The 12,409-nt window shown below is 38.8% G+C and overlaps 1 protein-coding gene across 1 annotated transcript in view; it reads right to left on the bottom strand.

Annotated features, from left to right (window-relative positions):
• CMYA5 (cardiomyopathy associated 5) overlaps positions 1-12,409 on the bottom strand; it is a 118,887-nt gene that overhangs the window by 37,978 nt on the left and 68,500 nt on the right. Inside the window, exons 8-9 of the mRNA XM_001381527.4 lie at positions 8,591-8,737; positions 3,781-3,928 (exon numbers count right to left, since the gene is read on the bottom strand). Of these exons, the coding sequence (XP_001381564.2) occupies positions 3,781-3,928; positions 8,591-8,737 (295 nt within the window). The remainder of the gene's footprint in view (positions 1-3,780; positions 3,929-8,590; positions 8,738-12,409) is intronic.

Raw genomic sequence — 12,409 nt, 5'->3', positions numbered from 1 at the left:
CAGGAAGGTGCCACATGAATAGAGGGGTTGTTTGCTGTACTCTACTGACCCTCAGCTCTACCTTAACACCCTTTCAAACCATTCCTTGACTCCTTAAAACTGCCCACCCAATCCTTTGATAGGGTATATAAAAACTATGGACAAGTTACTTTAACACTAGGTACATCAAACAATTCTTTGGGACTGATCTACTAAGCCATAAATGGGTTGCCAACCGACAAAATCGCAGTTTTTTCCCATATTTGTAATATGAAATACTGCATTGTTCCTTTTATTTTAATTCATTAATCAGGCTCAAGATAGAGTCTTAGGATCACAGTATTCAGAGCTAGCCATAAGATTAGAGATCATCAAATTCAACCACTTTATTTTACAAGAGTCAAAACAGAAGCTCAGAGAGAGAAAATCATTTGCCCACAAGTCCTCACCCTGGTAAGAAGTAGCATAACTGAGATTAAAACACAGATTCACCGATACCAAATCCAGTGCATGTGTGTGTGTGTCTAACATGTGTAAATACAGTAAAGCATTCCAAAGGCCTTTGGAGACACTCTGTATTTAGATATTATAGGACCAGACTTGTGATTTCATCCACATCAGAAGCTTCTAGTAAGGAAATTTCTGCAAATGCTGATGAGCTTTTTCTCACAAGTGACTTGCCCAAGGTTGCACAGCCAGTATGTTTCAGAGGCAGGACTTGAACTCATCTTTCCTACTCTGAGGCTGGCTCCCTATCCTCTGTGCCATGAATGTGTATGTATGTACAGATCCATAAGCTCTTTTTATGAAAAAAAATAAACAAAATAAAAAAACTCTCCTCTGGAACAACCTCCAGGAAGTGATGCAGAGCAAAAGGAGCAGAACCAGGAAAACATTGTACACAGAGACTGATACATTGTGGTACAATCGAAGGTGATGGACTTCTCCATTAGTGGCAATGCAATGTCCCTGAACAATCTGCAGGGATCTAAAAAACACTATCCACAAGCAGAGGATAAACTGTGGGAGTAAAAACACCGATGATAAGCAACTGCTTGACTACAGGGGTTGGAAGGGACATGATTGAGGAGAGACTCTAAATGAACATCCTAATGCAAATAACAACAACATGGAAATGGGTTCGAATCAAGGACCCATGTGATATCCAGTGGAATCACGCATTGTTGGCTATGAGAGAGGTGGGGGGGAGAAAAGAAAATTATCTTTGTCTCCAATGAATAATGCTCGGAAATGACCAAATAAAATCATGTTAAAAAAAAAAAAACTCTCCTTCTAACCTCATGGAAGTCTCATGAGTAAATGATCAACTAAGGTGATTTTTTTCTCTCTTGCCAGGAATATACCTCCATGTTCTATAGTTAGTATTCAGATTGTTCTTAGCAAGAACTTAAAAAAAAAACAGTAAAGTTTAAAAATATTTATCAAATGCATGCCAAATTCTCTCCCTCCCTCTTGTTCCTCTTCTGACTAATGAGAAGTCAAGCATTATGATATCAGTTATACATGTAAAGTCATGCCAAACATATCTCCATATTAACCATGTTGCAAAAGAAAATGCACACAAAAGTTCCTAGAAAAAAATTTTAAAAATTTAAGATGTATGCTTTAAATTTTTTTTTTTAATCGATGTAGGGGAGAGGGCATGAACCTAATAGAGAATGGTATAAATAGCTCCAAGTAAGGAACTTTCTCTAGCAATATTTGTTATTGTTGTTGTTGTTCAGGACCATCTGACTTTTCATGTCCCCATTTGGGGTTTACTTGGCAAAGAGACTGGAGTGGTTTGCCATTTCCTTTTCCAGCTCGTTTTACAGATGAGGAAACTGAGGCAAACAGGGTGAAGTGACTTGCCCAGGGTCATATAACTAGTAAGTGTCTGTGACCAGACCAGATTTGAACTCAAGAAGATGAGTCTTCCTGACTTCAGACCTGATGCTTTCATCCACTGAGCCATCAAACTGCCCTCTTCTACCAATATGGGTCCACACATTCTCTGCAACATATATTCTGAGAGGATTGCTTACCCAAAGCCACTTCCCCCGATGTGTAAGACTTGAATCTAGTTTTTCCCAGCTCTGAGATCAACTCTCTATTACCTATACCACTCTGCCATTCTATTTGATCAGAATAGTAAATAATAATAAAAACAACTAGAATATTATATAGTACCTGCTATGTGCCAGACACTGTGTTAAATTTTTGACAAATACTATCTCATTAGATCCCCATTTGACAGATGAAAAAACTGAGACAAACAGAGGTTGTAACTTGTCCAAGGTTGTCCAGATAGTTGTATCTGAGGCTACATTTGAACTCAGATCTTCCTGACTCCAGGGCCAAGCACTCTAATCATTGTGCCACCTAATTTCCACCAATCAGGTTAGTATGAAACTAAACAAAATGTTATCTTTTAAATAAATAATTGTTTAAATTAATATATATTTATATGTCATATATATTAACATAAATAAATACAATAAATAATTATTGTATTTTTATATATATAATAATTATATATAAATGCAATAGAGCAGAGTGAAAAAGAGCTAGACTACCTATGCCTTAACACCTTTTTGCAATATATACTGGCTCTATAGTTTTGAGAAAATCACTCATATTCCACTAGTGGAAAATGCTTCCTCATGGGGGCTCCTTAGAGATGACTAATGAGCCTTCTCATAAATTACATAGATAATGAATATACAAAAACTGGTTTCATTTCACAACTATTTGCTGAAGCAGCTAAGCGGCCCAGTGGATAGGGATCCAGGCCTGGCTATGGGAGATTCTGGCTTCAAACCTGGTCTCAGACATTTCCTAGCTATATGACCCTGGGCAAGTCACTTGACCCCAATTGCCTAATCCTTACCACTCTTCTGCCTTAGAACAGTTAACTTGTATCAATTCTAAGACAGAGGATAAATTTTTTAAAGGGGGAAAAATTGCTTACCTTTATTACCGTACTACCACAATTCTGACAAACTATTTGAAAAATATGGGTTTTTTTTTTAAGACTGTTACTAAAAACTACCTAAATACTAATTATACAGCATGGAGATATATTCTTGCCAAGAGAAAAAAATCACCTCAGTTGAACAGTTCCTGCTTATCAAGTGTCTACTACATAACATAGATACTAGATAAGTCTAGGTTAAGATTTTAAAATTTTAATGTAGTCAGCTTCAAAGAAAGAGTTTCTTCCCAGAAAAAAAATATTTGAAGGTATGTCATGTGCTCTGTAGAAAGTCAGAAGTATGTGCCTAGAGGAATCTATCCGTAATTAGTTCCTTATATCATTGATATTTACAAATGGGCATCTAGATTTACATCTAGGCATAAACTTATTATTGGAATCTGGAGCCAGGAGGTAATTCTCCTGCAGAAGTTAATAAAAAGTGCAGAAAATATGCACAAATCCTTCCCCTGGCTCAGGTTCAATACTTGCCAAAAGAATGTTTAATTTTATTAAAATCAGGTTTAGATTTCTTACAAGGGGGTTATGATTCTCCTTTCAAGCTTGTGTTTTATTAATAATTTTGAGAGCATCCATGAAGTGATGGTCTATTAAAATGTTTCCAGCTGCAAACACGAGAGGTTTAAAGCGAAGGATCCCCTCGTCCCCTTTTCCTACTGGTATACATTGAGGTTGTGGGATGAAGGGACCAGTAGGTTCAGCATCTTGAGGACGTCACTTCCATGGCCGCCCCTGAATGGACGTTCGCCCAACAGCCCCACCCCTTTTTCTGGGCTCTGCCTTGGCGCAGGGAGGGTCCGACTTACCTGAGCCCCTCTCCCTCTGGAGAATGCTGCCTGCAGTACTCCAGGGTATAGGCATCCGAAGCCCCGGGGTTGGCGGAGCTCCATCGTATGGTGGCGGTGTTCCAGCACACCGTGCAGTCCTCGGCCTTAATTATCGGGGTGGAGGGTGCTGCGGACATAGGAACAGGAGTCGGGCTAAGTCAGCAGGAAGAGGTACACCAGAACGATTACCCTCCTAGGAAACCATGAGATGCACGGACTGCCGCTGATCCCCCTGACAACACTCAATTGCTTTAATGAGCATCTTTGTTCTCACCAGATTTCCTCAATCGCTAATAACTAATATGACTTATATGCTAATAACTAAAATGATTGGCTACAAAACCAGCCCCACGGTAGTCCTTTATTTTTCCTCAGTCGAGAAACAAATCCACTCTACCCTCAGTCACATTTCCTGCTAATTGGGTCCAGGGCATCTCATTAAGAGAGATGCTTCTAATTATCCGCAGGTATGCTAAGTGTCTAAAGTTGAAGAGGAATTTGAAAATATGTGCTGAGTTAACGTGCCACAAAGTTTTTCCTCAGAAAATAAGTAGCTTTAAAGGGTTGGTAAGTTGTGTTTGGCCCCAACAAGGCCCTTAGGGGTTGTGGGAAAAGAGACTGGTAGGAAGAACTTGCCCTGAGCATCCAGATTTCCTGCCTTCCCATCAGGCTTCTCTCCAGCATCTTAGGCATCGACAGAAGATCTGGAGCCCCGATGCCCTATTCCATTACATATTTAACTGGGGCAAACTGATTCAACTTAGAGTCCTGCCTATTTTCCTGGGGTCTGTTGCTTCCTTCCTTCTAATTCCTTGCCACGGAGGGATAAGAAAGATGGGAAGGCTGAAAAACGACCCTGAGTTTCTTTCTCCACACACAACATATTCATGGGTAAAGGTGTTCTAAAGTGATATGGACCTGAGTAGTTCCAGCACCATTCATCATCTTTTGTCCTTTGACCTCAAAGATTTATTGACTTAACATTTAAAATTTGGAAAGAACACGAGGAGGATGAAAAATGCTGGTTGCCCAAACTCTGACACGTGGGGGGTGGGGGTGGGGGTGGATTGGGGAGGGAGTACAGCTGGTGGAATAAGTCCATCAATTTGCTTGCTTTGGACAAGTGCTACAGTTGGATTTTACTCAGCTGAACTCAGAATTGAGCAGGAGGAGATCAGGCCCCATTGCAGCAAGGAAAGTGATATTAGCTTTTAAGGATTTAAATCTCTAGCTATTTCAAATGCTTGTCTCCAAATGCAGATCTTTTTTTTTCCCTAATGATGTCATAGAGGAGAAAATCGTGGACTATGATGAACTGAGAAGAATTAAAATGACAAAGAACTGTAGGGAAATGAAAGGTATCAGTAGACTGCAAAGCATGCAATATAATTTGCAAGTAAAAAGCCAAAATTTAAAAATGCCCTTCATAATGTACATGACCAATAAGAAGAAGAATAACTGGGATTTTAAGTTTTGTAAAGCACTTTACAATTTTGATCCTCATTGATCCTCAACCCTGGGAGACAGGTGTTATCATTATGTCCATTTTACAGATGAAAAAACTCAGGCACACTAAGTAAGTGACTTGATCTGGATCACACAGCTAGTAAATGTCCAAGCCAGATTTGAGCTCAGATGTTCCTGACTCCAGGCCCAACACTGTTGAATGCTAAGAACAGTGCCTGGTACATAGTAAGTGTTTAATAAATATTGATTGATTGAGCTAGCTAGGGGAACTGGTCACATAACAAGAATGAGACACCAGGTGAGCAATATAAGCTGTCACATTGAAATACCTTGATATGTTTAAAAAAAACAAGATAATACTCTCTAGTGGACAGCTAGATGGTGCATGCTGAGCCTGGAGTCAGGGAAACTCATCTTCCTGATTTTAAATCTGGCCTCAGACACATACTGGTTGTATGATCCTGGGCAAGTCACTTAACCCTGTTTACTTCTGTTTCCTCTTCTATAAAATGAGCTGGAGAAGGAAACAGCAAACCACACTAGGATCTTTGCCAAAAAAAAAAAAAAAAACCACACACACACACACACACACACACACACACAAAGGCAAATGAGTGAAAATGACTAAACAACAATGGTCTCTAATACATCAAATAAATTCTCTATAAAGCATTTACAGTTAAAAAAAAAGACAAGTTTCTCACAAAATGATAAGATCTGGAAAGACTGTGTTATATCTCAATGAAAAGAATACCCTCACTTCCAAAATCACAAATCATTCAAACTTTAACAGTATTAGCATAAACAATCTCCTTTGTTGTTTTTGTTTTGCACTTGATTTCCCTAGTTTTGGAAACTCCCATCACTAATGAAGGTCAGCAACTCATTTGTAATTTATCAACTTAAAAATAGTAACCTCCAAAGTGAGAGGGACCTCAAGAAATACAGGTCAATCAATCAGAAAAGAAGGGAATACATGTTTATATAACAATTTTGGAGACTACTATCTTAGAAAATTGCCTGGGACACTGAAAGGTCAAGTGACTTACCCATAATTATACAAATAGAATGGGTCAGCGGCAAGAGTTCAATCCAAATCTTTCTGACTCCAGAGTTAGGCTTCTATTGGCTATGCCCATGTTGGGAAACCTATGGCACATATGCCAGAGTAGGCTTGAGGGGCTGCTCCCCTCTCCTCTCCATGTGCCTCAGGACATTTCTCTCATCATTGGCCCCTCTGTCCAGCAGCCCAAAGACCAAAACAGATGGACATTCAAAAGACAGCATGACATCGTGGATAGGGAGCTGGTCTTGGATTCAAAAAGAAATTGATTCAAATCTCACTTCTGATTTATACTGCCTCTATGATCCTGGGTAAGTCATTTAATATCTCAGTGTCCCAGGCAACTTTCTATGACCATAAGTTGCAGAGGAAGCACTAAGTTGCATCAGTAGAAGGAGTTCCTCACCTGGACCTCTCTACTCCAATAAAATAATGGTAGCTGTGCTTTTTTGTTTGTTTGTTTTTTATACCTTACTAATACTCATAGACTATCCAAAGACCCCACTATGTGTGCTGTGATTCCTCTGTGAAAGATTTGTGAAAAACACATAACTAAGAATTTCCTCATTAAATCTAGGGGTTTAGTGAACTAGAAGTTTAATATGAATCAAAATTGTGTTACAGCAATTGATGTCATCTCAGACTGCCTTTAGAGAAGTCTAGGAGTGTGGAGATGATGGACCTAGTGGGCATATCCCTTGTCACATTGTATCTGGCACATAATTACCATTATTTTATTTGTATGAATAATGGCTAGCATTTATATAGCATTTTAAGATTTGCAAAGTTATTTACAAATATTAGCTCATTTTGCCTTCATAATCATCCTGCTTGTGGACACAAAAATATGTGCTATTATTGCTCCATTTTATAATTGAGGAAACTGAGGCTAAAAGGGGTTAATTGGCACACCCAGAGTCAAACAGATAATAAGTTTGAGGCCAGGTTTGAACTCAGGTCTTCCTGACTCCAGATCCGGAACTATTCACTGAGTTTCCCAGGTACCACCAAAATTGCCATTTTGTTCAGTTCCAGAGACCATTTCAAGAAATTAATTTGATAAGCCAGAGAGCTTCAACAGAGGACAACCAAAATGGTGAAAAGTTTTGGAGATGGTGACATATGAGGATCAGTTTTTAAAAATGAAGAAGTTTGGACTAAATTAAAAAAAGATTTGGTCAGGAGAAAGAAAAATGATCATTCTTTTCAATAATTTAATTGGTTGTCACATCAAAAAAGCATTCAATTTATTGCTTCACCATAGATGGTAGAACTAAGAAAAATGGATGCCAGTTGCAAAGAGATAAATTTAGATTTGATGTAAGGAAAATCTTCCTAACCATTAGAGCTATGAAAAATGGAACAGGCTGCCTCGGGAGATAGTGGTATCTATCTTTTAAATCTTTCAGAGATCTTCAGGCAGATTGGGTGACCATCTCTTAGATAATGATGTAGAGGGGATTGTTATTCAAGTACGGGTCATCCTGGATGGTCACTAAGGCCCCTTCCAAATCTGGAAAGTCTATAAAATTGCTTTTTGACTACACCAAAGAAAATTAACCCACTTCATTGCTGACCACTGAGTTTTGCCTTAGCCTCCCCACAACAAAGAAGGCTAGCAAGTAGGGCACAAGAGAATCTGGGCAAGTGAAAATTGTGATTCGTGAGAGGGAAATTACCTGAGCACTGAGGCCCCTCAGCTACCTCACAGAGATGCTCCAGAGAGATAGAATCATGGGTAAAAGCTACATCTTTCTCCCAGAGTATAGAGTCACTTCTGCATTGCTAAGATATCAAGTAATCCTTGGACTTGGCAGGAAATTACTGACTGCATGAATCACGTACATTGCAAAAGTTATAGACTAGACATTTTTTTTTAATCCCTACTTTCCACTTAAAATCAATATTATGTATTGGTTCCAAGGCAGAGTTAGGCAATGAGTAACTTGCCCAGGGTCACTCAGATAGTGTCTGAGACCACATTTGAACCCAGGAACTCCCATGTCTAAGCCTGACTCTAACCACCGAGCCTCCTAGCTGCCCCCTAGACTAGACTTCTAAAAAATACTATCAAGGACAACTGATTTTTGACAACAATGTCTTTCTTTTTAAAGTTAATAGTGAATTTTGATATCTATGGAAGCTTTACCATCAGCTCCCTCAAAAGAGAGAGAACTACAAGCATTTATTCCCAATTCAGTTCCTTTAAGATCCTAGCTGGTCAACAAGGAATTGGAGACTCAGCTATAGTCCCCTTACCAGTTCTGAAAGTGGCTCTTTCACTCGGCAGGCTACATCCTGTGAAGTTGACAGCCATCACCCATACTTGGTAACACCGGCCGGGTTCAAGATCTTCAAAAAGGCAATAGCTTTCCTTTACGGTAAGCCGGTACTCTTCCACCAATTCTAAAACAAACAAAACAATGACTCAGGTTACTCTACGTGGACCTTTGATAGGGACAGCCATCTAAAAGGTTAGTTGGTGACTTTTTTCCCCTAGTATTCAACAGAATGCTCATAACCCATGCAAAAACTTCTCAGGAAAAAATATTCAATGAATCAAGCTTTACACACTATTTTCCATAATTATTTTAATATTGACTTCAACATTTTAAAAATTAAATATTTTAGCTTTCCCAATTACATGTAAAAACAAATTTTAAAATTCATTTTTTTAAATTTTGCATTCCAAATTCTCTCCTTCCCTCTTCCCCTTCCCCCAATCAAAGAGGCAGGTAACATATCATACTATGTTATACATGTGCACTCATGCAAAATTGGAACTATTTCAAAATAAAATTAATTTGAAAATTGCATATCATTCAGGTGAACATGCAATTAATTAGCTGACCAATTATTTTTTCAGTTCCTGCCCTGCCCTGCCCTGCCCCCACCCCTACCCCATTATAGAGGCTCCCAACTGGGACCTGTAACCTGCCTAGGACCAAGCAGAGAGTTGCCTCAGACACATGGAAGTTAAGTGATTTGGCCAAGATCATACAACTAGTAAGAGTCAAAGGTGAAATTAGAATTCATATCTTTTTGACTGCAAGCCCAGATGCAAGGCTACCTTTTTGTCTACTGCTTATGTTGACTTAAATAGCAATAATTTATTTCCCTAAAAATTGTCCCCAAACTAAAACTAAGTAACAATTCAGTGGAACCTCACAAAAGATAAGGACAAGTCAGAGTTTCTAAATTTATATCCTGGCAAGACAAACTTTCTCCTTTTCGTTTCAACCAAGCAGACTAGTAAACAAGTTTAAATCTGTTGCATTGATGCTTTTAAAATATCAAACTTGGCTTCCTTTTACTGATTGAGTAAATTCTTTTCTTTTTTAAACCCTCACCTTCCATGTTGATTCTAACATTGATTCTAATACTGTGTTTTGGTTCCAAGGCAAAAAAGAGCAGTAAGGGTTAGGCAATGGGGGTTAAGTGACTTGCCCAGGGTCACACAGCTGGGAAGTGTCTGAGATCATATTTGAACCCAGGACCTCCCACCTCGAGGCCTGGCTCTCAATCCACTAAGCCACCCAGCTGCCCCTAGAAATCATTAATTTGTTTCATCCAAGGGCACTTGCAATTTATGGAAATGCTTAAGTGATAATGAAATGCTACAAGTTAATCTAAGTGACTTTGTTCTTAAATTGTGACATTTCCCTTTTTTAACAGCATAAATTTTCCTACCTTCTGAATATTAGGAGTTAACATTACTTTATATCATTCTGCCAATCTGCCCCATTGGACCAAATAGATTCCTCTTGCTAAAATTTTCTCCCTTCCTGACAATTCATTCACTTTGTTAAATTAACCCACATTCATTTCAATTTTCCATCCTCATTACTCTTAAATGTCAGTTCTTCATAACTGCTCCAGTTAAGATACTCAAGCGACTACTTTTTGAATGGAATCAAGCATTTTTATAGCATGCAGTATTAAGAATTAGACTTAAATATTTTTTTTGTTTATAATTAGCAGTGGTTATTGGCAAGGCCCATCCAGCCTACAAGTTGTCATCTGCTATACTGTTGTTTGAGGGATGCCACAAGACCCAGCCTGTCAAAATATCTCTCCCACATCATCTCAATCCTGCCCCTGTGCCTTCAATTCCCTTTGGTGTCATTAAGTCATTGCCTCCTTTCCTCCAAAAAACAATTCTTGTTAAAATATATCTAAGATGCATAAATAATAAAACTTTTTTGGACATAGACAATACAATTATTTTGCTTGACTAAATATATTTGTTTGAAAGCTTTTGTGCTTTTTTTCCCAAAAGGGAAAAGAGGAAAGGAAAAAAAAAATTAATTGAAAAATAACTGAATTTAAAATCTATCTAAGAAGGATATCATGACATAAGATTATAGATTTAGAGCTAGAAGGAATTTTGGAGACATTGTGTTCAACCTTGTCATTTTACAGATGAAGAAAAAGAGGCATGAGACATGCCTATAGTTACACAACTCTAAGTCCCTGAGGGAGGATTTGAAACCAGTTCTTTCTAATTCCACATCCAGCACCGCTAGCCAAAACAGATAACAAAGATTAGTTTTCCCACTCAACCACCTCTCTTCAGGAAGAGATGAAGGCCCCAAAGGTCTGGGTTATAAGGCAGATCACTTTTTTGGGGGGTAAGAAAATGGCTAAATAGTTATTCCTCAGGAGCTCAGAGATGAGATGGTATATTAGGAAACCATATCTAGTTTTAGGTGGCACAGTGGAGAGAGCACCAGGTACTACGGAGTCAGGAAGACATAGTCTTGAGTTCAAATCCAGTCTCGGACATCTAGGCAAGTCAAGGAACCTGTTTTGCCTCAATCTCTTCATCTTTAAAATGAGCTGGAGAAGGAAATGGCAAACCACTCCAATATCTTTTCCAAGAAAACCCCAAATTAGGTCACAAGGAGTTGGTCATGGCTGAAACAACTGAGCGACATCTAGCATGAAAAAGCTCCCACAATCAGAGAAACTAGGCAAGTAGACAAAGAAAGTGAAGATATCAAAGACAAAACAGCCTATATTTTAATTTATTTAAAGAGTATTTCCTCCCTGGTCCCTTCTGGTTGTCATAGCCTTTGGATCTTCCCACTACAATCAAAACATGTGGGAATCCCAAGGGAGGAGGCATTAGAGAAGTCACTCTCACTCTAACATCCTAAATAGAACTTTGGGACTAATTTATTCTATAAGCTACTGGCCCCCTTCTGTATGGCTAGTCTCTAACTCACCTAGAAACCAGCATTCAGAACCACAGCTCCCTTAGGTAAAAACACCCAAGTTCAGTCTTTTTATAGTCATGTCTGACTCTTTGTGAGCCCATTTGGGGTTTTCTAGCCAAAGATAGCTTTTTCCATTTCCTTCTCCAGCTTATTATATAGATAAGGAAACTGAGGCAAACTGGGTTAAGTGACTAGCTCGGTGTCACACAGGTAGTAAATGTCTGAGGCAGGTTGTGAACCCAGAAAGATGACACCTGAATTCAGTCCTGGCATTCTATCCACTATGCCACCTAACCTGTAGTTGTCCATTTCAACAATACTTTGAATCTCATCTCCTTGTTCTTCTGCTGTTCCTACCCTCCTACCCCTCAATGCTGGCACTACCACCATCTTCCTTCTCTATTCTGATTCCCAAGCTTCCATCCTCTACTCAAAAAAGCAATGTGTTGACTATCACATGATCACCCTCTAACCTGAATTTATAGACCTACAAGAATACCTGCCTTTCTATCATATTCTCTTAGCCACTGTTCTAAAGCTTCTCTCCTTAATCCTTTAACTCCTACTCCTCCTCACCTCCCACTACTTTATGAAGCCATTGAAGCCATTCACCATATATTCTCTCCTTGACAAAAATCTCTTCCTTCTCCCAATTTTCCTATTTTTCTTGATAGCAGCACCACAACCAACTGCAGTTATACATATTCAAACTCTCAAAGTCATCTTTGAGCTTAAACTCTCTCTCCATATCCAATCAGTTGTCAAATCCCATTAAATCAATTCCTACAAGATCTCTGGAATCCATTTGAGTTTCTCCATGCTCATTTCTGTGACCCTTGTTTAAGCATTCATCATTTCT

Source organism: Monodelphis domestica, chromosome 3, assembly GCF_027887165.1.
Source record: "Monodelphis domestica isolate mMonDom1 chromosome 3, mMonDom1.pri, whole genome shotgun sequence".
NCBI lineage: Eukaryota > Metazoa > Chordata > Mammalia > Didelphimorphia > Didelphidae > Monodelphis > Monodelphis domestica.
The sequence above is the reverse complement of the archived record's forward strand: the minus strand, read 5'-3'. Positions and strand labels throughout refer to the sequence as shown.